Source organism: Rhinoderma darwinii, chromosome 11, assembly GCF_050947455.1.
Source record: "Rhinoderma darwinii isolate aRhiDar2 chromosome 11, aRhiDar2.hap1, whole genome shotgun sequence".
NCBI lineage: Eukaryota > Metazoa > Chordata > Amphibia > Anura > Rhinodermatidae > Rhinoderma > Rhinoderma darwinii.
Genome location: NC_134697.1, coordinates 94,754,857 through 94,781,324, shown reverse-complemented (window position 1 = coordinate 94,781,324; position 26,468 = coordinate 94,754,857). Strand labels below are relative to the sequence as shown.

At 36.9% G+C, this 26,468-nt stretch overlaps 1 protein-coding gene across 2 annotated transcripts in view; it reads left to right on the top strand.

The window, feature by feature from the left end:
- The window catches only part of LOC142663427 (uncharacterized), a 30,463-nt gene extending 4,730 nt beyond the window's left edge, over positions 1-25,733 (top strand). The window contains exons 2-5 of one of the 2 annotated variants that reach the window (XM_075842063.1): positions 20,339-20,452; positions 20,562-20,744; positions 20,830-21,073; positions 24,468-25,733. In XM_075842063.1, coding sequence (XP_075698178.1) covers positions 20,417-20,452; positions 20,562-20,744; positions 20,830-21,073; positions 24,468-25,624 — 1,620 coding nt within the window. In that variant the 5' untranslated portion in view covers positions 20,339-20,416 and the 3' untranslated portion in view covers positions 25,625-25,733. Of the gene's footprint in view, positions 1-20,338; positions 20,495-20,561; positions 20,745-20,829; positions 21,074-24,467 lie in introns of both variants that reach the window. The other variant, XM_075842062.1, reaches the window with a different exon arrangement.
- The last annotated feature ends 735 nt before the right edge of the window (positions 25,734-26,468 follow it).

Genomic DNA, 26,468 nt, shown 5'->3' with positions numbered 1-26,468 from the left:
CATGGAGTTTTTTTTACATGGGAAACGCGTCGGAAAACGCACCAAAAAACGGCCGAAAATGCCTCCCATTGATTTCATTGGGAGGCAAAGGCGTTTTTTTCCCGCAAGTGGAAAAAACGGCTTGCGGAAAAAAGAAGCGTCATGCCCTATCTTCGGGCGTTTACATCTCTGACCTCCCATTGACATCAATGGGAGGCAGAGAAAGCGTAATTCGCTGCGTTTTTGCCCAATGGCCGCGGGCGAAAAATGCACTGAAAACGGCTTGCAGGCAGAGTAAAATCTTCCTCAAAATTCCAAACTGAATTTTGAGGCAGATTTTCTGCCTGCAAAAACTGGATTTTAAAATAAGCATGTGGAGTAAACTCGCAAGTTTCCGTTAAGTTTAAAACTAGCGCTATTATTATAGTAATGTAGTATTATTATTATAGTAATGTAGTATTATTATAGTAATGTAGTATTGTTATTATAGTAATGTAGTATTATAGTAATGTAGTATTGTTATAGTAATGTAGTATTATTATAGTAATGTAGTATTATAGTAATGTGGTATTATAGTATAGTAATGTAGTATTATAGTAATGTGGTATTATAGTATAGTAATGTAGTATTATAGTAATGTAGTATTATAGTAATGCAGTAATGTTATAGTAATGTAGTATTATAGTAATGTGGTATTATAGTATAGTAATGTAGTATTATTATGGTATTTTTATAGTAATGCAGTATTGGTTTAGTAATGTAATGTAGTATTTAGGGATGTCACGATACGAGAATTTGGACTTCGATACCGATACTTCGTTTAGTATTGCGATTTCGATACCAATTTCGATACTTTGCCAACAGTAATAAAAAAAAAAAAATTCTTCCGTTTCCTGATGTGAGGCGCGAGGTGCGATGAATTTTGAACGTGCCTCACATTAATAGTAATTAATCCCATCATGTTTCTCAGTCATAATGGGTTAATGTGTGAGGTACATGATGGGGTTAATTATTATTAATGTGAGGAACATGGAGGTTAAATTCATCATCGCACCTCGCGCCTCACATTACTAAGTGATAGAAAGCCGTGTTTATTTCATTTTTTTACAGCGTACACATCATAAATGATGCAAAAAAAATTGTTGTGCAGGTTATTACGGCCGCGCCAATACTGAATGTGTGAATATTTTATGTATTGAGACTTATTTTAATGTTTATTGTAAAAAAGGTGAATGTGTATTTTTTTTTAAATTTAACAATACTTTGTTTTTACGTTATTTTTAAACTTTAATGTACTGACATATATCAGATATGTGCCTGTACATTAGCCTGTGGACGAATAGCACACAGACATATATCAGATATGTGCCAGTACATTAGCCTGTGGACGAATAGCACACAGACATATATCAGATATGTGCCAGTACATTAGCCTGTGGACGAATAGCACACAGGCAGTTGTTAGGACATACTTGGGTATGTCCTAACAACATGAAATATGGTAAGACAGCCCTGGGGTCCGTCAATAGACCCTGGGCTGTCTGCCCATATATGGTATGGCCCTGATCGCGTCCCAGGAATTCCCTGTGACGCAATCCAGGGGCTTCCCCCCTGCTCATTTTCTCCTGAATGCTGCAGTCAGCTGTGATCACAGCATTCAGGAGAATAACGACGGAGATGAGAGGTTTCTCTGATCTCCGCCGTTATAGAGCGGGGCTGCGGCTGTGTAATACAGCCATTGCCCCGCTCCTGACAGGAAGTGCGCGCGCGGTCAGCATGAGGAGATGCGGCCGGCGCTGCACTAATGAGCGGCAGTTCAGGCACTGAGGACAGAACATGGGGGTGTTTTGCAGTGCGCCCGCCATGTTCTGTCTTCAGTGCCGGCAATCATTAGTGCAGCGCCAGCCGCATCGCATCATCCTGACGGCGCGCACTTGTCATGACTCAGGAGCGGGGCTGTGGCTGAATTACACAGCCGCAGCCGCGCTCCCATACATTCATGTATTACTATACTGAGCTGTGCAGCTGCGCAGCGAAGTATCGAAATACAGGACATAGCGGTATCGAACCGTTTAGGGATGCAGAGTATCGAAACCGTATCGAAGTTTCGATGCACCGTGCATCCCTAGTAGTGTTATAGTAATGTAGTATTGTTATAGTAATCTAGTATTGGTTTAGTAATGTAGTAGTATTATAGTAATGTAGTAGTATTATAGTAATGTATTATAGTAATGTAGTATTGTTATAGTAATGTAGTAGTGTTATAGTAATGTTGTATTGGTTTAGTAATGTAATGTAGTATTATAGTAATGTAGTATTGTTATAGTAATGTAGTAGTATTATAGTAATGTAGTAGTATTATAGTAATGTAGTATTGTTATAGTAATGTAGTATTATAGTATAGTAATGTAGTATTATTATAGTATTTTTATAGTAATGTAGTATTGTTATAGTAATGTAGTATTGGTTTAGTAATGTAGTATTATAGTAATGTAGTATTATTATAGTGATGTAGTATTGTTATAGTAATGTAGTATTATTATACTGTAGTAATGTAGTATTATTATAGTAATGTGGTATTATAGTAATGTAGTATTATAGTATAGTAATGTAGTATTGGTTTAGTAATGTAATGTAGTATTATAGTAATGTAGTATTGTTATAGTAATGTAGTATTGTTATAGTAATGTGGTATTATAGTAATGTAGTATTGGTTTAGTAATGTAGTATTGGTTTAGTAATGTAGTATTATAGTAATGTAGTATTGGTTTAGTAATGTAGTATTATAGTAATGTAGTATTATAGTAATGTAGTGATGCAGTATTGGTACAGTAATGTAGTATTCTAGTGATGTAGTATAATGTAGTATTATAGTAATGTAGTAGTGTTATAGTAATGTAGTATTATTATAGTAATGCAGTGATGCAGTATTGGTACAGTAATGTAGTATTATAGTAATGTAGTATTATAGTGATGTAGTAGTGTTATAGTAATGTAGCAGTATTATAGTATTGTAGTAATGTAGTAGTATTATAGTAATGTAGTATTATTATTATAGTATTTTTATAGTAATGTAGTATTGTTACAGTAATTTAATGTAGTATTATAGTAATGTAGTATTATAGTAAAGTAGTATTATAGTAATGTAGTATTATTATTGTAATGTAGTATTGTTACAGTAATGTAGTATTATAGTAATGTAGTAGTGTTATAGTAATGTAGTAGTGTTATGGTAATGTAGTATAATATAGTATTATAGTAATGTAGTATTGTTATAGTAATGTAGTATTATAGTAATGTGGTATTATAGTATAGTAATGTAGTATTATTATAGTATTTTTATAGTAATGTTGTATTGGTTTAGTAATGTAATATTATAGTAATGTAGTATTGTTATAGTAATCTAGTATTGGTTTAGTAATGTAGTATTATACTAATGTAGTAGTATTATAGTAATATAGTATAATTTAGTATTCTAGTAATGTAGTATTATAGTAATGTAGTAGTATTATAGTGATGTAGTATAATGTAGTATTATAGTAACGTAGTATTATTATAGTAATGTAGTATTATTATAGTAATGTAGTATTATAGTATAGTAATGTAGTATTATAGTATTTTTATAGTAATGTATTGGTTTAGTAATGTAATTTAGTATTATATTAATGTAGTATTGGTTTAGTAATGTAGTATTATAGTAATGTAGTATTATTATAGTGATGTAGTATTGTTACTGTAATGTAGTAGTGTTATAGTAATGTAGTAGTATTATAGTATTGTAGTAGTATTATAGTAATGTAGTAGTATTATAGTAATGTAGTAGTATTATAATAAAGTAGTATAATGTAGTATTATAGTAATGTAGTAGTATTATAGTAGTATTATGGTAATGTAGTATTATAGTAATGTAGTATTGTTATAGTAATGTAGTATTGTTACAGTAATGTAGTATTGTTACAGTAATGTAGTATTGTTATAGTAATGTAGTATTATAGTGATGTAGTATTATAGTGATGTAGTATAATGTAGTATTATAGTAATGTAGTAGTATTATAGTATTGTAGTAATGTAGTAGTATTATGGTAATGTGGTATAATGTATTATTATAGTAATGTAATGTAGTATTGTTATAGTAATGTAGTATTATTATAGTAATGTAGTATTGTTATAGTAATGTAGTATTATAGTAATGTGGTATTATAGTATTGTAATGTAGTATTATTATAGTATTTTTATAGTAATGTCGTATTGGTTTAGTAATGTAGTATTATAGTAAAGTAGTATTGTTATAGTAATCTAGTATTGGTTTAGTAGTGTTATAGTAATGTAGTAGTATTATAGTAATATAGTATAATGTAGTATTATAGTAATGTAGTATAATGTAGTATTATAGTAATGTAGTAGTATTATAGTAATGTAGTAGTAATGTAGTAGTATTATAGTAATGTAGTATAGTAATGTAGTAGTATTATAGTGATGTAGTATTATAGTAACGTAGTAGTATTATAGTAATGTAGTATTATTATAGTAATGTAGTATTGTTATAGTAATGTGGTATTATAGTAATGTAGTATTATAGTATTTTTATAGTAATTTAGTATTGGTTTAGTAATGTAGTATTATAGTAATGTAGTATTGGTTTAGTAATGTAATGTAGTATTATTATAGTGATGTAGTATTGTTACTGTAATGTAGTATTATAGTAATGTAGTAGTGTTATAGTAATGTAGTAGTATTATAGTAATGTAGTAGTATTATAGTAATATAGTATTATAGTGATATAGTAGTATTATAATAATAATAATGTAGTATTATAGTGATGTAGTAGTAGTATTATAGTAATGTAGTAGTATTATAGTGATGTAGTAGTATTATAGTGATGTAGTAGTATTATAGTAATGTAGTATAATGTAGTATTATAGTAATGTAGTATTGTTATAGTAATGTGGTATTATAGTAATGTAGTATTATAGTATAGTAATGTAGTATTGGTTTAGTAATGTAATGTAGTATTATAGTAATGTAGTATTGTTATAGTAATGTAGTATTGGTTTAGCAATGTAATGTAGTATTATAGTAATGTAGTATTGGTTTAGTAATGTAGTATTATAGTACTGTAGTGATGCAGTATTGGTACAGTAATGTAGTATTATAGTGATGTAGTAGTGTTATAGTAATGTAGCAGTATTATAGTATTGTAGTAATGTAGTAGTATTATAGTAATGTAGTATTATAGTAACGTAGTATTATAGTAATGTAGTAGTATTATAGTAACGTAGTAGTATTATAGTAATGTAGTATTGTTATGTGGTATTATAGTATAGTAATGTAGTATTATTATTAAAGTATTTTTATAGTAATGTAGTATTGGTTTAGTAATTTAATGTAGTATTATAGTAATGTAGTATTGTTATAGTAATGTAGTATCGTTATAGTAATGTAGTGTTATTGTAATGTGGTATTATAGTATAGTAATGTAGTATTATAGTAATGTAGTATTATTATAGTAATGTAGTATTGTTATAGTAATGTAGTATTATAGTATAGTAATGTAGTATTGGTTTAGTAATGTAATGTAGTATTATAGTAATGTAGTATTGGTTTAGTAATGTAATATTTTAGTAATGTAGTATTGTTATAGTAATGTAGTATTGTTATAGTAATGTAGTATTGGTTTAGTAATGTAGTATTGGTTTAGTAATGTAGTATTATAGTAATGTATTATTATAGTAATGTAGTAGAGTTACAGTAATGTAGTATTATAGTGATGTAGTATTATAGTAATGTAGTAGTATTATGGTAATGTAGTATAATGTAGTATTATATTAATGTAGTAGTATTATAGTAATGTAGTAGTATTATAGTAATGTAGTAGTATTATAGTGATGTAGTATTATAGTAACGTAGTAGTATTATAGTAATGTAGTATTATTATAGTAATGTAGTATTATAGTAATGTAGTATTATTATAGTGATGTAGTATAATGTAGTATTATAGTAATGTAGTAGTATTATAGTAATGTAGTAGTATTATAGTAATGTAGTATAGTGTAGTATTATTGTAATGTAGTAGTATTATAGTAATGTAGTATAATGTAGTATTATAGTAATGTAGTAGTATTATAGTGATGTATTAGTATTATAGTAATGTAGTATAATGTAGTAGTATTATAGTGATGTAGTAGTATTATAATAATGTAGTATTATAGTGATGTAGTAGTATTATAATAATAATGTAGTATTATAGTAATGTAGTAGTATTATAGTGATGTAGTAGTATTATAGTAATGTAGTAGTATTATAGTGATGTAGTAGTATTATAATAATGTAGTATTATAGTGATGTAGTAGTATTATAATAATGTAGTATTATAAGTGATGTAGTAGTATTATAATAATAATGTAGTATTATAGTGATGTAGTAGTATTATAATAATGTAGTATTATAGTGATGTAGTAGTATTATAGTATTGTATTATAATGTAGTAGTATTATAGTGATGTAGTATAATGTAGTATTATAGTAATGTAGTAGTATTATAATAATGTAGTATAGTGATGTAGTAGTATTATAGTGTAGTAGTATTATAGTGATGTAGTATAATGTAGTATTATTATAGTAATGTAGTAGTATAGTGATGTAGTTTAATGTAGTATTAGAGTAATGTAGTAGTATTATAGTAATGTAGTATATTGTAGTATTATAGTAATGTAGTAGTATTATAGTAATGTAGTAGTATTATAGTAATGTAGTATTATAGTGATGTAGTATAATGTAGTATTATAGTAACGTAGTAGTATTATAGTAATGTAGTATAATGTAGTATTATAGTAATGTAGTAGTATTATAGTAATGTGGTATAGTGTAGTATTATAGTAATGTAGTAGTATTATAGTAATGTAGTATTATAGTGATGTAGTATAATGTAGTATTATAGTAATGTAGTAGTATTATAGTGATGTAGTATAATGTAGTATTATAGTAACGTAGTAGTATTATAGTAATGTAGTAGTATTATAGTGATGTAGTATAATGTAGTATTATAGTAATGTAGTAGTATTATAGTAATGTGGTATAGTGTAGTATTATAGTAATGTAGTAGTATTATAGTAATGTAGTATAATGTAGTATTATAGTAATGTAGTAGTATTATAGTGATGTAGTAGTATTATAGTAATGTAGTATTATAGTGATGTAGTAGTATTATAGTAATGTAGTAGTATTATAATAATGTAGTATTATAGTGATATAGTAGTATTATAATAATAATGTAGTATTATAGTGATGTAGTAGTATTATAATAATAATGTAGTATTATAGTAATGTAGTAGTATTATAGTGATGTAGTAGTATTATAGTAATGTAGTATAATGTAGTAGTATTATAATGATGTAGTAGGATTATAATAATGTAGTATTATAGTGATGTAGTAGTATTATAATAATAATAATAATAATAATAATAATGTAGTATTATAGTGATGTAGTAGTATTATAATAATGTAGTATTATAGTGATGTAGTAGTATTATAGTAATGTATTATAATGTAGTAGTATTATAGTGATGTAGTATAATGTAGTATTATAGTAATGCAGTAGTATTATAGTAATGTAGTATAATGTAGTATTATAGTGATGTAGTAGTATTATAGTAATGTAGTATTGGTTAAGTAATGTAATGTAGTATTATTATAGTGATGTAGTATTGTTACTGTAATGTAGTATTATAGTAATGTAGTAGTATTATAGTGATGTAGTATAATGTAGTATTATAGTAATGTAGTAGTATTATAGTGATGTAGTATAATGTAGTATTATAGTAACGTAGTAGTATTATAGTAATGTGGTATTATAGTATAGTAGTGTAGTATTGGTTTAGCAATGTAATGTAGTATTATAGTAATGCAGTATTGGTTTAGTAATGTAGTATTATAGTCATGTAGTATTATAGTAATGTAGTGATGCAGTATTGGTACAGTAATGTAGTATTATGGTAATGTAGTATTATAGTAATGTAGTAGTGTTATAGAAATGTAGTATTATTATAGTAATGTAGTATTGTTATAGTAATGTAGTATTATAGTAATGTAGTAGTGTTATAGGAATGTAGTATTATTATAGTAATGTAGTGATGCAGTATTGGTACAGTAATGTAGTATTATAGTGATGTAGTAGTGTTATAGTAATGTAGCAGTATTATAGTAATGTAGTATTATAGTAATGTAGTATTATAGTAATGTAGTAGTATTATAGTAATGTAGTATTATAGTAACGTAGTAGTATTATAGTAATGTAGTATTGTTATGTGGTATTATAGTACAGTAATGTAGTATTATTATGAAAGTATTTTTATAGTAATGTAGTATTGGTTTAGTAATTTAATGTAGTATTATAGTAATGTAGTATTATAATAATGTAGTATTGTTATAGTAATGTAGTATTGTTGTAGTAATGTAGTAGTATTATAGTAATGTAGTAGTAATGTAGTAGTATTATAGTAATGTAGTATTATAGTAACGTAGTAGTATTATAGTAATGTAGTAGTATTATAGTAATGTAGTATTATAGTAACGTAGTAGTATTATAGTAATGTAGTATTGTTATGTGGTATTATAGTATAGTAATGTAGTATTATTATGAAAGTATTTTTATAGTAATGTAGTATTGGTTTAGTAATTTAATGTAGTATTATAGTAATGTAGTGTTATTGTAATGTAGTATTGTTATAGTAATGTAGTATTATAGTATAGTAATGTAGTTTTGGTTTAGTAATGTAATATTATAGTAATGTAGTATTGTTATAGTAATGTAGTATTGGTTTAGTAATGTAGTATTATAGTAATGTAGTAGTATTATGGTAATGTAGTATAATGTAGTATTATAGTAATGTAGTAGTATTATAGTAATGTAGTAGTATTATAGTGATGTAGTATAATGTAGTATTATAGTAACGTAGTAGTATTATAGTAATGTAGTATTATTATAGTAATGTAGTATAATGTAGTATTATAGTAATGTAGTAGTATTATAGTAATGTAGTATTATAGTAATGTGGTATAGTGTAGTATTATAGTAATGTAGTAGTATTATAGTAATGTAGTAGTATTATAGTAATGTAGTAGTATTATAGTAATGTATTATAGTAATGTAGTAGTATTATAGTGATGTATTAGTATTATAGTAATGTAGTATTATAGTGATGTAGTAGTATTATAATAATAATGTAGTATTATAGTAATGTAGTAGTATTATAGTGATGTAGTAGTATTATAGTAATGTAGTATAATGTAGTAGTATTATAGTGATGTAGTAGTATTATAATAATGTAGTATTATAAGTGATGTAGTAGTATTATAATAATAATGTAGTAGTATTATAGTGATGTAGTAGTATTATAATAATGTAGTATTATAGTGATGTAGTAGTATTATAATAATATAGTATTATAGTAATGTAGTAGTATTATAGTGATGTAGTAGTATTATAGTGATGTAGTAGTATTATAGTAATGTAGTAGTATTATAGTGATGTAGTGGTATTATAATAATGTAGTATTATAAGTGATGTAGTAGTATTATAATAATAATGTAGTATTATAGTGATGTAGTAGTATTATAATAATGTAGTATTATAGTGATGTAGTAGTATTATAGTAATGTATTATAATGTAGTAGTATTATAGTGATGTAGTATAATGTAGTATTATAGTAATGTAGTAGTATTATAATAATGTAGTATTATAGTGATGTAGTAGTATTATAGTGTAGTAGTATTATAGTGATGTAGTATAATGTAGTATTATTATAGTAATGTAGTAGTATAGTGATGTAGTTTAATGTAGTATTAGAGTAATGTAGTAGTATTCTAGTAATGTAGTATATTGTAGTATTATAGTAATGTAGTAGTATTATAGTAATGTAGTAGTATTATAGTAATGTAGTATTATAGTGATGTAGTATAATGTAGTATTATAGTAACGTAGTAGTATTATAGTAATGTAGTATTATTATAGTAATGTAGTATTATAGTAATGTAGTAGTATCATAGTAATGTGGTTATAGTGTAGTATTATAGTAATGTAGTAGTATTATAGTAATGTAGTATAATGTAGTATTATAGTAATGTAGTAGTATTATAGTGATGTAGTATAATGTAGTATTATAGTAATGTAGTAGTATTATAGTAATGTAGTAGTATTATAGTAATGTGGTATAGTGTAGTATTATAGTAATGTAGTAGTATTATAGTGATGTAGTATAATGTAGTATTATAGTAATGTAGTATTATAGTGATGTAGTAGTATTATAGTAATGTAGTATAATGTAGTAGTATTATAGTGATGTAGTAGTATTATAATAATGTAGTATTATAGTGATATAGTAGTATTATAATAATAATAATGTAGTATTATAGTAATGTAGTAGTATTATAGTGATGTAGTAGTATTATAGTAATGTAGTATAATGTAGTAGTATTATAGTGATGTAGTAGTATTATAATAATGTAGTATTATAGTGATGTAGTAGTATTATAATAATATAGTATTATAGTGATGTAGTAGTATTATAGTAATGTATTATAATGTAGTAGTATTATAGTGATGTAGTATAATGTAGTATTATAGTAATGTAGTAGTATTATAATAATGTAGTATTATAGTGATGTAGTAGTATTATAATAATGTAGTAGTATTATAGTGATGTAGTATAATGTAGTATTATTATAGTAATGTAGTAGTATAGTGATGTAGTTTAATGTAGTATTAGAGTAATGTAGTAGTATTATAGTAATGTAGTATATTGTAGTATTATAGTAATGTTGTAGTATTATAGTAATGTAGTAGTATTATAGTGATGTAGTATATTGTAGTATTATAGTAATGTAGTAGTATTATAGTGATGTAGTAGTATTATAGTGATGTAGTAGTATTATAGTGATGTAGTATATTGTAGTATTATAGTAATGTAGTAGTATTATAGTGATGTAGTAGTATTATAGTAATGTAGTGTTATAGTAATGTAGTAGTATTATAGTAATGTATTATAATGTAGTAGTATTATAGTGATGTAGTATTATAGTAATGTAGTATTATGGTAATGTAGTATTGTTATAGTAATGTAGTATTATAGTAATGTAGTAGTATTATAGTGATGTAGTATAATGTAGTATTATAGTAATGTAGTAGTATTATAGTGATGTAGTGTTATAGTAATGTAGTATTATAGTGATGTAGTGTTATAGTAATGTAGTATTATAGTAATGTAGCATTGTTATATAGTGATGTAGTATTATTATAGTAATGTAGCATTGTTATATAGTGATGTAGTATTATTATAGTAATATAGTATTGTTATCTAGTATCATAGAAACCATGATTTCGGGCACGGTCGTGCGCAGGGGGCCTTAAAGTTTATTAAAAATCAAAAAAAAGAATTTCTTTGCCATGACTAAGAGCACAGGAGCTGCTCGAAACGCGTAGGCCAGGGCATACCGCCTACTCACAATTTTTCTGGGACTGCGTCTCCCTACGATTTTTATTTGTATCACCCCAATAAAGATGGGAACACCGCTTCCTTTTTAATTAACAACTGAACTCAGCGCTGGATCATTTCCTCTGTTACTCCTGGTTTGACTCGGCTTGTTTACTACTCTTCTGCTCTGCGTTTGGCAACTCGTACTCTCCTGGTTTGACTCGGCTTGTTCACTTCTCTTGTTGCTCACGGTTTTGCCGTGGGCAACTGTCCCTTTCTCCCCCTAGCTCTGTGTACCCTTGTCTGTTTGTCTGTCGTGCACTTATTGAGCGTAGGGACCGTCGCCCAGTTGTACCCCGTCGCCTAGGGCGGGTCGTTGCAAGTAGGCAGGGACTGAGTGGTGGGTAGATTAGGGCTCACTTGTCTGTCTCCCCACCCCCGTCATTACATAATCACAAGCCAATACCTAGTCTACCCTGGTCCCTGACACCACTATGGACGCCCTTGGGACCCTGGCTCAGCAAATGCAGGGTCTCTCCCTACAGGTCCAGGCCCTGGCTATGAGGGTCAACCAGCCTGATGCTACCATGGTAGTCCCCCTCACCTCACCTCTTGAACCCCACCTCAAGTTGCCCGACCGGTTCTCAGGGGACCGGAAGACTTTTTTCTCCTTTCGGGAGAGTTGTAGGCTCTATTTTCGTTTAAAGCCCCACTCCTTAGGTTCTGAGTGCCAGCGGGTGGGTATAATTATGTCCCGGCTCCAGGAAGGGCCCCAAGAATGGGCCTTCTCCTTGGCTCCTGACGCCCCTGAACTTTCCTCCGTTGATCTTTTCTTTTCTACTCTCGGACTAATCTATGACGAGACTGACAAGACTGCTTTTGCCGAGAGTCAGCAGGTGACCTTACGTCAGGGTAAGAGACCTGTTGAGGAGTATTGCTCTGACTTTAGGAAGTGGTGCGTAGCTTCTCGGTGGAATGACCCTGCCTTAAGGTGCCAGTTTAGGTTGGGTCTGTCCAACGCCCTGAAAGATCTGCTAGTTCGTTATCCTTCTTCTGACTCACTAGACCAGGTTATGGATTTAGCGGGACGACTTGACCGACGTCTCAGGGAACGACGACTTGAACGTCTTGATGTTTTCTCCTCTGACTCCCCCATGATGCCTCCCGAAGTTCCGTTGCTTCGTTCCTCCCCGGAAGACTCAGAGGTACCTATGCAACTCGGGGCCTCCGTGTCCCCCCAACAACGTAGAGATTTCCGCAGGAAGAATGGTCTCTGCTTCTACTGTGGGGATGACAAGCATCAAGTGAACAACTGTCCTAAGCGTAAGAAGTGATGATTGGGGAGGTCACTTGGGCGCACAGGTATTTCCCGTAAATATGAAACGTAATAAAATCTTGCTTCCCTTTCAGGTCTCTTTTGGTGGTAGGTCTGCTACCGGCAGTGCCTTCGTGGATTCAGGGTCTTCTGCTAATATCATGTCTGTGGAATTTGCTATGTCTCTAGCTATGCCTTTGATTGATTTGCCTAAACCTGTAACGGTAGTGGATATCGACTCCACTCCTCTTGCTAATGGTTGTTTTACACCGCATACCCCTGTTTTTGAACTCCTTGTTGGCTCCATGCATTTGGAGCAGTGCTCTGTACTGTTAATGCAGGGATTATCGTCCGATTTGGTTTTAGGCCTTCCCTGGTTGCACTTGCATAATCCCACGTTTGACTGGAATTCTGGGGACCTTACCAAGTGGGGTAATGAATGCTTGACGTCATGTTTTTCTGTTAATTCTATTTCTCCCCCTGAGGTGGTGAACACGCTACCTGAGTTTGTTCAGGACTTCGCCGATGTTTTCTCTAAGGAGGCCTCCGAAGTGTTACCTCCTCATAGAGAATATGATTGCGCAATCAATTTGGTACCAGGAGCTAAGCTTACTAAGGGTAGGATATTTAATCTCTCTTGTCCCGAACGTGAAGCCATGAGAGAGTATATCCAGGAATGCCTGGCCAAGGGTTACATTCGCCCCTCTACTTCTCCGGTTGGTGCTGGCTTCTTCTTCGTAGGGAAGGATGGTGGTCTTAGGCCATGCATTGACTACCGAAGCTTGAATAAGGTCACTGTAAGGAACCAGTATCCCCTTCCTCTGATTCCTGATCTCTTTAATCAGGTTCAGGGGGCCCAATGGTTCTCTAAGTTTGATCTACGGGGGGCGTATAACCTTATGCGCATCAAAGAGGGGGATGAGTGGAAGACTGCGTTTAACACGCCCGAAGGTCATTTCGAATACCTCGTCATGCCCTTTGGGTTGTGTAATGCTCCCGCGGTCTTCCAGAATTTCATAAATGAGATTTTAAGAGACTACCTGGGGTTATTTCTTGTAGTGTACCTTGATGACATACTTGTGTTTTCCAAGGACTGGTCCTCCCACATTGAGCATGTCAGGAAGGTGCTCCAGGTCCTTCGAGAAAGCAAACTGTTTGCTAAGACCGAAAAATGTGTGTTTGGGGTGCAGAAGATACCATTTTTGGGCCAAATCCTCACTCCTCATGAATTCCGCATGGACCCCGCCAAGGTCCAAGCTGTGGCGGAATGGGTCCAACCTGCCTCCCTGAAGGCGTTACAGTGCTTCCTGGGGTTCGCTAATTATTACAGGAGGTTTATTGCTAACTTCTCGGTCATCGCTAAGCCTCTTACGGATCTCACTCGCAAAGGTTCTGATCTCCTCCACTGGCCTCCTGAGGCTGTCCAGGCTTTTGAGGTCCTTAAGAAGTGCTTTATCTCGGCCCCGGTGCTGGTTCAGCCCAACCAAATGGAGCCATTTATCGTGGAGGTTGACGCGTCCGAGGTGGGAGTGGGGGCTGTCTTGTCCCAGGGTACCAGGTCCCTCACCCATCTCCGTCCCTGTGCCTACTTCTCCAGGAAGTTTTCACCCACTGAGAGTAACTATGATATTGGCAACCGCAAACTCTTAGCCATTAAATGGGCATTTGAAGAGTGGCGCCACTTCCTGGAGGGGGCTAGGCACCAGGTACCGACCACAAGAATCTGGTTTTCCTAGAATCTGCCCGGAGGCTAAACCCGAGACAAGCTCGTTGGGCGTTATTTTTTACCAGATTCAACTTTGTGGTTACCTATAGGGCTGGGTCTAAAAATGTTAAGGCTGATGCACTGTCGCGTAGCTTCATGGCCAGCCCTCCTTCGGAGGAAGATCCTGCTTGTATTTTGCGTCCAGGTATAATCATTTCCGCTATTGATTCTGATTTAGTCTCTGAAATTGCGGCTGATCAAGGTTCAGCTCCCGGGAGCCTTCCTGAGAACAAGCTGTTTGTTCCCCTGCAATTCCGGCTAATGGTACTTAGGGAAAATCATGACTCTGCACTATCTGGCCATCCTGGCATCCTGGGTACCAAGCACCTCATTGCCAGAAACTATTGGTGGCCTGGGTTGCCCAAAGACGTTAAGGCCTACGTCGCCGCTTGTGAAGTTTGTGCTAGGTCCAAGACTCCCAGGTCCCGACCAGCGGGCTTACTATGTTCTTTGCCCATTCCCCAGAGACTTTGGACCCATATCTCCATGGATTTTATCACCGATTTGCCTCCATCTCAAGGCAAGTCGGTGCTGTGGGTTGTAGTAGACCGCTTCAGTAAGATGTGCCACTTTGTGCCCCTCAAAAAACTACCCAATGCTAAGACGTTAGCTACCTTGTTTGTCAAACACATCTTGCGTCTCCATGGGGTCCCTGTCAATATTGTTTCTGATAGAGGGGTACAATTTGTTTCATTGTTTTGGAGAGCCTTCTGTAAAAAGTTGGAGATTGATCTGTCCTTCTCCTCTGCCTCCCATCCTGAAACTAATGGCCAAACTGAGAGGACTAATCAGTCTCTAGAACAATATTTAAGGTGTTTTATCTCTGACTGTCAATATGATTGGGTCTCATTCATTCCCCTCGCCGAATTTTCCCTTAATAACTGGGTCAGTAACTCGTCAGGGGTCTCCCCCTTTTTCTGTAATTTTGGGTTTAAACCATGGTTCTCTTCCTTTTCACCTGGTAGTTCCAACAATCCCGAGGTAGAGGTCGTTCATCGAGAACTGTGCACAGTCTGGGCTCAGGTTCAGAAGAATCTAGAGGCGTCCCAGAGCATACAAAAAACTCAGGCAGATAGAAAACGTTCTGCTAACCCCTTGTTTATGGTCGGGGATCTGGTGTGGCTATCGTCTAAAAATTTGCGCCCTAAGGTCCCGTCCAAGAAGTTTGCTCCCCGGTTTATAGGGCAGTACAAGGTCATTGAAGTCCTCAATCCTGTCTCCTTCCGACTGGAGTTGCCCCCATCTTTTCGAGTACACGACGTGTTCCATGCCTCCCTCCTTAAACGCTGCTCCCCGTCCTTGGCTCCCTCGAGGAAACCTCCGGTCCCTGTTCTCACCCCTGAGGGGGCAGAATTCGAGGTGGCCAAGATTGTGGAAAGCAGGATGGTCCAAGGCTCCCTCCAGTACCTGGTCCATTGGAGAGGATACGGGCCTGAGGAGAGGACTTGGGTACCCGCTCGGGATGTTCATGCTGGGATATTGGTCAGGAGGTTTCACCTTCGTTTCCCCAGTAAACCAGGTCCACTTAGAAAGGGTCCGATGGCCCCTCATAAAAGGGGGGGGGGTACTGTAAAGGATCTGCCAGGCACAGCTTCGGGGTTAACGCCCATAGATAATCAGTCTGCACCTGCTTCTATGTCTGTGAGACTGACTCCATCTTCCACCACTCAGGGTGGCAGGCTTAGGAGTGGGAGAACCTATCACAGCCTGGCCAGACGGAGCTAGCTCCCGCCCTCTGTCTATTTATACCTGCCTTTCCTGTTCCTCCTTTGCTTGTGATTCTTCTCGTTTGGTTTCCTGGCCCTGCTGCAGCTTCTTGTACCATTGTCCTTGCTTCATATTGACCCCGGCTTGCTGACTACTCTCCTGCTCTGCGTTTGGTACCTCGTACACTCCTGGTTTGACTCGGCTTGTTTACTACTCTTCTGCTCTGCGTTTGGCACCTCATACTCTCCTGGTTTGACTCGGCTTGTTCACTTCTCTTGTTGCTCACAGTTTTGCCGTGGGCAACTGCCCCATTTCCCTTAGCTTCTGTGTACCCTTGTCTGTTTGTCTGTCGTGCACTTATTGAGCGTAGGGACCGTCGCCCAGTTGTACCCCGTCGCCTAGGGCGGGTCGTTGCAAGTAGGCATGGACTGAGTGGTGGGTAGAGTAGGGCTCCCCACCCCCGTCATTACAGTTATGTGATATCAGAGGACATTACAGGGAGGAGGTATAAGAGGAAAGGACTACAACTTCCATCATGTCCAGGCTGTTATTATGTGATATCAGAGGACATTACAGGGAGGAGGTATAAGAGGAAAGGACTACAACTTCCAGCATGTCCAGGCTGTTATTATGGGATATCAGAGGACATTACAGGGAGGAGGTATAAGAGGAAAGGACTACAACTTCCAGCATGTCCAGGGTGTTATTATGGGATATCAGAGGACATTACAGGGAGGAGGTATAAGAGGAAAGGACTACAACTTCCAGCATGTCCAGACTGTTATTATGGGATATCAGAGGACATTACAGGGAGGAGGTATAAGAGGAAAGGACTACAACTTCCAGCATGTCCAGGCTGTTATTATGGGATATCAGAGGACATTACAGGGAGGAGGTATAAGAGGAAAGGACTACAACTTCCACATGTCCAGGCTGTTATTATGGGATATCAGAGGACATTACAGGGAGGAGGTATAAGAGGAAAGGACTACAACTTCCAGCATGTCCAGGGTGTTATTATGGGATATCAGAGGACATTACAGGGAGGAGGTATAAGAGGAAAGGACTTCAACTTCCAGCATGTCCAGACTGTTATTATGGGATATCAGAGGACATTACAGGGAGGAGGTATAAGAGGAAAGGACTACAACTTCCAGCATGTCCAGGCTGTTATTATGGGATATCAGAGGACATTACAGGGAGGAGGTATAAGAGGAAAGGACTACAACTTCCAGCATGTCCAGACTGTTATTATGGGATATCAGAGGACATTACAGGGAGGAGGTATAAGAGGAAAGGACTACAACTTCCAGCATGTCCAGACTGTTATTATGGGATATCAGAGGACATTACAGAGAGGAGGTATAAGAGGAAAGGACTACAACTTCCAGCATGTCCAGGCTGTTATTATGGGATATCAGAGGACATTACAGGGAGGAGGTATAAGAGGAAAGGACTACAACTTCCAGCATGTCCAGGCTGTTATTATGGGATATCAGAGGACATTACAGGGAGGAGGTATAAGAGGAAAGGACTACAACTTCCAGCATGTCCAGACTGTTATTATGGGATATCAGAGGACATTACAGGGAGGAGGTATAAGAGGAAAGGACTACAACTTCCAGCATGTCCAGGCTGTTATTATGGGATATCCCGACGTGGTTTTCAAGCCAAAACTACATGAAAAAGTGATGTTACTTCTTTTTTTCCGTGGTGCGGTTTTCAATTCCACATGCAGAAATGTGGGGCTGCTTTTAGATTAAAATCAACGGGAATAAAGTCGTGTTATTTATGATGCCTGGTGAATGCCGTAATTTAACTCCTTAACGACTGCCCACCGTTATTTGACGGCAGGCGGTGCATGTCCTTCTTCTACAGCGACGTCTTTTTTCAGCTCCTGATCTTAGAGCAGCCTGCTGAATACAGCTGGGGTCAGAAAACATTCGGACCCCAGCTGTTTAACACTTTGATCGCCACAGTCCTTTACCGCGGCAAAATCAAAGGGAACTCCCCGGTTTGATCTTGTCATCGGAAACCCGGTGACGTGATCAAACACCGGGGAATCCCTCTGCAGTCAGCCCTGGGGACCTAGAAAGGACCCCAGGGCTGTCTGTTCAGTTTGCCTGATGTTAGGGCACACTACGTGATGTCATTATGTGATGTCATAGTGACACAGTATGATTTATTAGCATGCAGGAGTATGCTAATACATTACAAGTAAAAAATAAAGTTATAAATAAAGTAATCCCTTAAAAGGGATTAAAAAAAGTAACAAAAAGAAATAAATAAATAATAGTCATTATTTTACATAAAATATATTTTATTTTTTTTCTTATTCAAAAATTTGTATTGAGTTTTAGAACACAAAATTACAGAACATATTGGAGGGAAGGCCTCCACCCATAACTAAAAGAACAAACAAGGTCAGTGGACCAAAGCAAAAACAAACAAGAAAAAAGGGAAAATCAATAATGTGCATCACATCTTGACATGAAACAGAATTGTCAGTGTACAACAGTAGCATGAATAATCCTAGAGGCATAACATCAGGAGGTACAGTGAAATCACTTAACTCAAACAGAGAAGGAGAGGCACATAGCCCTAGTCAGGGGGAAAGAAAGTACAGAAAAAGGCCCCAAGAGAGGGAAGGATAGGAGGGAGGGGAGAGGACAGGAGGGATCCTGGACTCCAGTTCCGGCGTATTATGAGTAAAAAAAAAAAATTCAACAGCGAGCAAGAGCCGTAGTGTATTTCACAGGGGCATAGGCCGACTCAGGTTACAACCGTGAGGTAAGAAGGCGAAGAAAGAAACACTATCCAAGGAGACCATGTAGACGTGTACTTTACCACAGCTGCCGGGGAGTGAGCCACCAAGTGTTCCATTCGCTGTATCAAGGCAACTTCCCAAAACCACTCATCTAATGTTGGGGGTATTGCCGTTTTCCACCTGCGCGGGATCACTGACTTTGCCGCCTGAAGTAGATGTCTAGTTAGGGAGCTTTTATAAATGTGTAATGGCATCGGGAACATGAATAAAAGAGCTGCCTCCGGAGAGTTGGGGACAGAGACTCCAGTAACCTCCAATATCAATTTAAGTACCGCATCCCAAAAACTCCTCAACAAGGGGCAACTCCACCAAACATGAGACATGGAACCTCCTACAGCACCACAGCGCCAACAATTATCAGGCACAGACGGATACCATTTATGAAGCGCAGCCGGGACCCGATACCATCTAGAGACAATTTTATAACTAGTTTCCTGGGCCCTAATGGCTATAGAGGCTTTTTGTGAGAGGGAGAAACACCGCTTCCATTGTGTATCAGTAAATGTAGTATGTAATTCTCTCTCCCAGGCCCCGCAGAAGGAGGGGAGTTGTTGGGAACGCTGCGAAAGGAGTAATTTATATATTGTGGATATGGTATGGGTAGGGGGCTGGGAGGAGACACATAGGCGCTCAAAGTCCGTCAACGACCTGTGAAGACATAAAATATATTTTATTGCCTCTACATTACATAAAAACAACAAACCTACACATATTAGGTATCAGACCATAATATCCTGAAGAATTAATCGAATGGGTTATTTAGCGTGAAACTTGAACGGGATAAAAAAAAATAAGAAAAACGTTGCTAAGAATCACTTTTTCTTATATTCACGCCGTAAAAATATTTTTTTTCTACCTCCAAACTATGAAAAAAAATTTAATTTCTCCCGCATAAAACAAGGCCTCATACGGCCGCGTCAATGAAAAAATAAAAACGTTATGGCTGCTGAAATGCAGAGAAGTAAAAACTGAAAAATGTAGCTGGTCATTAAGACCTTTTCAGGCCCGGTCATTAAGGGGTTAAAAAAAAAGAAAGAAAAGAAACCAATGGCGGAATTTAAAAAAACAAACACGTTTGTGTATCTAGGGCAGATTAACCACTCTCGAAGAAGACGACGTATTCTTAGGAAAATAAACTGAATAAGGTCTAACAAGAAGTAGCGTTCTAGAAGATTTAAGAACGTCCCTGTCTGACATGACCAGGACCAAAATGGTTTTCCAAATTTTCACAGTATTTATTATCTTATTAATTTCATTTATTTCTTAATATTTTTAGATTAGACTGCAGGGTCACTGAAACGTAAGACAACGTCAAGGTGAAAAGGGTGAAGAATATCTTCACTGACCTCCGGCGATGGACATGGGCAGGAGCCATGTGACTAAGAGACTGGTAAATCTCACCTTGGAGATCATCTACTTGCTGACCGGAGAGGTGAGGTCAGATATTACAAAAAATATTGCAGTATTGTGAACCATAACAACGGTGACGTTTCTCTCAGGATTATGGACCTTTGAAGAAGTCAGGTTGCGGCTCCACACCCAGCCGCCATCACTGTACATCAGGATTCAGGAACGCTCAACACCCCAACATGATGCCGTTACCCGATTCAATGCTTCATAACAGGCAGAAGCAGATGATTCAAGATCTCACCAACCAGATCATTGACCTGGTGACGGGAGAGGTGAGCGCTGCCGGTAATGCTGGGACATTATATAATAACTCAAGGTATAATGTGTCTGGGTGATAACTGTATCATTGTGTGTCAGGTTCCTATAAGATGTGAGGACATCACCATCTATTTCTCCATGGAGGAGTGGGAGTATATAGAAGGACACAAGGATCTGTACAAGGACATCATGATGGAGAACCACCAGGCCCTCACGTCACCGGGTAAGAGGGATCTGTACAAGGACATCATGATGGAGGACCACCAGGCCCTCACGTCACCGGGTAAGAGGGATCTGTACAAGGACATCATGATGGAGGACCACCGGAACCGCACATCACTCGGTGAGGAAAGATTCATCGTGATCCTTACTCTTATAGCAGTGTTTATAAATACGTTTGTGGATGGATGTGGGAGTCAAATATAGAGAGGATTTTGCCGAACTGTCTCTGTCCCTTCTGTCATGATCTCATCGTAAGGCCTCATGCACACGACCGTATTTTTTCCCACCCGTAAATACTGGCGTAAATACGGGTCCGGTGTCACACGTATTCCACCCGTTTTGCACCAGTATTTACGAACCCGTGCTCGTAAATATGGGTCCGGTGTCACACGTATTCCACCCGTATTTACGAGCACGTTTTTGGCGGCAAAATAGCACTGCACTAATCGGCAGCCCCTTCTCTCTATCAGTGCAGGATAGAGAGAAGGGACAGCCTTTTCTGTAATAAAAGTTAAAGAAATTCATACTTACCCGGCCGTTGTCTTGGTGACGCGTCCCTCTCTTCACATCCAGCCCGACATCCCTGGATGACGCGGCAGTCCATGTGACCGCTGCAGCCTGTGATTGACCTGTGATTGGCTGCAGCGATCACATGGCCTGAAACGTCATCCAGGACGTCGGGCCGGATGTCGAGAGGGACGCGTCACCAAGGCAACGGGCGGGAGACCGGACTGGAGGAAGCAGGAAGTTGCCGGTAAGTATGAACGTCTTTTATTTTTATTTTTTACAGGTTTATACTGATCGGTAGTCACTGTCCAGGGTGCTGAAAGAGTTACTGCCGATCAGTTAACTCTTTCAGCTCCCTGGACAGTGACTATTTACTGACGTCGCTTAGCAACGCTGCCGTAATGACGGGTGCACACATGTAGCCACCCGTTATTACGAGAGCTCCATAGACTTCTATGGACTGTCCGTGCCGTTATTACGGCCAGAAATAGGACATGTTCTATCTTTTTTAACGGAACGGGCACCTTCCCGTGAGAAAACGGGAAGGCACCCGTCGCCAATAGAAGTCTATGAGCCCGTTATTACGGGTCGTGATTACGACCCGTAATAACGGGAGTTTTTACGGTCGTGTGCATGAGGCCTAACTAGGTTTTTTTTTTTCTACCGCACACAACTCACTTGGCTTATGAAAGCCCATGGTAAGATTGGGCTGGACAATGCCACAGAATAATTGATGGTCAAAGGGGTTGTCCAGTCCTAAGCACCCCCCACCCCCCTACTGTACCGTATACAGGAAGAGTATCTCCAATATGGCCACCCCCGGGGAAGGTTTTATAAATAACTACATCATTTTAAAAAAGGAGAACGAAAAATGATCTATATACACAGTATTTTTCCGACTATTAGACGCACTTTTTATCCTAAAACTTGAGCTGTAATCTTCTGGTGCGTCTAATAGTCGGAATGCAGACACCGGCCAGTGTAAGAAGAAGCTGGAGACTGAGCTCCGTGATTCAAAAGGCCCTCGCAGTGCAGTGTTATGAAATCAGCATGTCCTGTGCGGTGTGTAAAAAAAAAAATCTTTGTGTTACCTGTAAGTCACATCTTACACACATAATTCTGTAAAATCTGACTGTTCAGTAAGCAATTTGTATACACAACACAGTAAATCTGTGCCGGTACTGATCTGCAAGGACCTTCTAGCCCCACCCCTTCCTATGAACAGTATCAACTCTTAGGGTATGTTCACACGCAAACTCAAAAACGTCTGAAAATACGGAGCTGTTTTCAAGGGAAAACCGCTCCTGATTTTCAGACGTTTTTTAAGCCACTCGCGTTTTTCGTGGCTTTTTTTACGGCCGTTTTTGGAGTGGTTTTCTATAGAGTCTATGAAAACTGGCTGAAGAAGTGATCTGCACTTTTTCGCGGCCGTTTTTCAAAACGGCCACGTAAAAAAACGGCCCGTCGGAACAGAATGCCGTTTTTCCTATTGCAATCAATGGGCAGATGTTTGGAGGCGTTTTGCAGTTACGATTTTTCGGGCATTTACGGCCCGAAAAACGGCCGAAAACAGGCAGTGTGAACATACCCTCAAACAGCGACCTCAGCAGATTCATCGCTATTAACCACTGCCTCTCCACACCTATGTCTGGTGAGTACAGGAGAGGGTGGCGGCACTATAGCTGCCAACATATTGTATCACTATGGCTGATATTGTTTTCGGGCACTGCATCTGTACAATATTACCAGAATGTTACCCATAGGAAAAGTACAGTAGAGGAAAAACAAACCAACCACTTTCTCTTTTATGCTTCAAATTATAGGTGCCTTATGGTCCGGTGTGTCCTATAGTCCAAAAAATACGCTACTTAAATCTAACCAATTAACCTATAATTAAGTACATCACATTTCCTTTAACCCCTTCCCGTCATAAACATCTTTCAGATTTTAATTTTTAGTTTTTTCCTCCCCACCTTCCAAAAGCCAGAACTTTTTCATTTTTCCGTCGATATAGTCGCATGAGGGCTTGATTTTTGTGGGACGAGTTGTAGTTCTTCGTACAGCCATTTATTGTGCTATATAATGTACTAAGGAACGGGAAAAAAATTATTTGTGGGGTAGAAAATGAAAGAGGGAGATGAGGTGACCGAAAGAGAGATTCTGGCGTTTACATTTTTTTTTTTTTACGGCGTTCACCGTGCGGGATAAATAATGTGATATTGTTATAGTTCAGACTTTTACGAATGCGGCGATACCAATTATATTTATTTTTTTACTATGCTCTAGGGGGAAAATGGGAAAAGGTGTTTTTTTTTAACTTTTAATTTTTTATTTACATAAAAAACAACTTTATTTTACAAATTGTAACTTTTTTTATTAGTCCCCCTAGGGGGACTCCAACCAGCGATCGATATACTGCAATACTAATGTATTGCAGTATATTGTCTTTCTGACAGGCATCTATTAAGATGTCAGGGCTTAGTAGGAGCACAAAGATGGCAGACCTGGGGGTCTTCATTAGGCCCCCAGGCAGCCATAGCACCCATCGCCACCCCGCGATTGCATTGCGGGGGGCGCGATGAGCTGCTAGAGGGGGTTACCCCCTCTTTCTAACGATTTAAATGCCGCCGTCGCTATTGACCGCGGCATTTAACGGGTTAAATGAGCGCAACCCTGCTTGTTACTGTGAAGTGTCGGCTGTAACATAAAGCCGACACCCGCATCGTATGGAGCGGGTTCACTCAGTGAGCCCGTTCCATACTTCCCCCTACCCGGCTATGACGTATGGATACGTCAAATGTCGGGAAGGGGTTAAAAGAGGTCTGGATGTGTTTACATGAGATCTAGGTGTCGTGTAAGCATGTTTGGGTTACATTGTATGCACAACCCATCTTTGGCCAAGCTTGGAGCAGGTTTAAAATTTATTTACGTTATGAAGAATCCTTTTGATGTCCCCAAATATTTTGCTAAAATTTGGGTTCTAAATATATTCTATTTCCCCACAACAGGTTTACCGGAGACCATTAAAAGATCTGGAAGGACACAATGTTATTCATCCTCCGAAACAAAAACATATACAAATCATACACCGCACTATCCAATTACCAATATTAAGGAGGAACTGCTCTCATGTGACTGGGGAAAGCTCACACCCAAAAAAATTACACCTGCCCGTAGTACACAATATCCATCTACTCCTATTACTAAGGACCCATTACATGGAGGAAATCTCTTAGACACCGACATTTACTCACTCGAAAATCATACACAACATGAAGCATCTTTTCCAAAGCTGCCAGCCTTACGGGTCAAAGAAGATATCACAAACTCTTCCCAATGTTCAACCATGGACCAGACACCATATAATTCTGCAGATATTAAGAATGAGCCCCTCTCTTGGGCTGGAGGAGGAGATCTCATAGTCACTGACATTTTAACACCCACAGACCCTACAAAACAATATTTATCTCTTCATGTTAAGGAAGATGCGGCCTCACATAGAGACATTAAAGGAAAGCGAAGATCTACAGCTATTTATACCGAACAGCCTTCCAATCAGGAACATCAAGTGAATCAGAAATTATTTTTGTGCGCAAAGTGCGGAAAAAACTTGAAATGCTTTTCAGAACTCATCTCACATCAGAGGAGCCACACAGGGGAGAAGCCCTATACGTGCTCTCTCTGCGGCAAGGGATTCTCTCTCAAACGAAACCTCTTAAGCCACAAAAGGATCCATAGTGGAGACAACATGTTTTGTTGCTCGCACTGCGGGAAGAGTTTTATAGGCAATTCCCATCTTATCAAGCATCAGAGAATTCATACGGGAGAAAAGCCATTTTCTTGTACGGAATGCGGAAAGTGTTTTATCACTAGGTCAGATCTGATCAGGCATCAGAAAATTCACACGGGTGAGAGACCGTATTCGTGCTTGGAATGCGGGAAGTGTTTTATGCAGAACTCGGATCTTATTCGTCATCAGAGAATTCACACGGGGGAAAAGCCACATTTCTGTTTGGAGTGTGGGAAGGCTTTCAATCTCAAATCCAATCTTCTAGTTCATAAGAGGGTCCACACAGGGGAGAAACCATATTCCTGTTCAGAGTGTGGGACTCGCTTTATTAACAAATCACAGCTTCTTATACATCAGAAAAGTCATAGAAAATAAACGTGCCTTTTAATCTGAAGGCGGGACAAACTCCTATGTGGTTACAAATCAAAATCACTATACAAAAGATACCTTGTGCTGAATAAAATATATGCAGATCATTTAAAAAGCCTTAAATATATTTTACCTAAGGGGCCAACTAAGTTTGTGGTGATGCGCCAAGTTTTATTATGCTATGGATTTTCCTTAAATCAGAAATTTGGGTGGAAAATGGCCAAATGAAGTTTGAGTGTGTGTGTGTTATTTGAACCTTATACACCCTAATGTGTACATTTAAAGAGAATCATACAAAAACACCATGGAACGCATATGGAATCCAGACATAGTGTCCTCTGTTCTACAAAGCTCTACAACTCCTCCGACACAATTTCTTAGTAAAAGTATTCTCACTATACACCAAGTGTCCCCTTGTCACTGCGGCATCTCCAGCATCTGTCCGATACCGGAGGGTAGATACGATGAAGGAATTCCGGAGTGTGAATTCTGGTATGCATCAGAATCTTATATTGGTTCTCTTTATATGAAGCACAAAGAGACGACTTCGCTGCATGGGACCAGATAATTTGCCACAGCGACAAGGGGAGCTCCCTACCCAGATATGTCTCCCATGTAACCATATACCTATGCCTGGCAACCATAGGCACAGTCGGAGAGGAGAGAATAGCATATATCGCAGATATTAAACAGACGGTCGTTTTGCAGAGAATTTAAAAGGGTGTGGGCTTAGAAAAACTACTCTCTGAATACAGAGAATTGGAAAAATAGGTAATTTGTAGGTAGCTGAAGTACATAGTTATATAGTTTGTACGGTTGAAATAAGACACATGTCCATCAAGTTCAACCA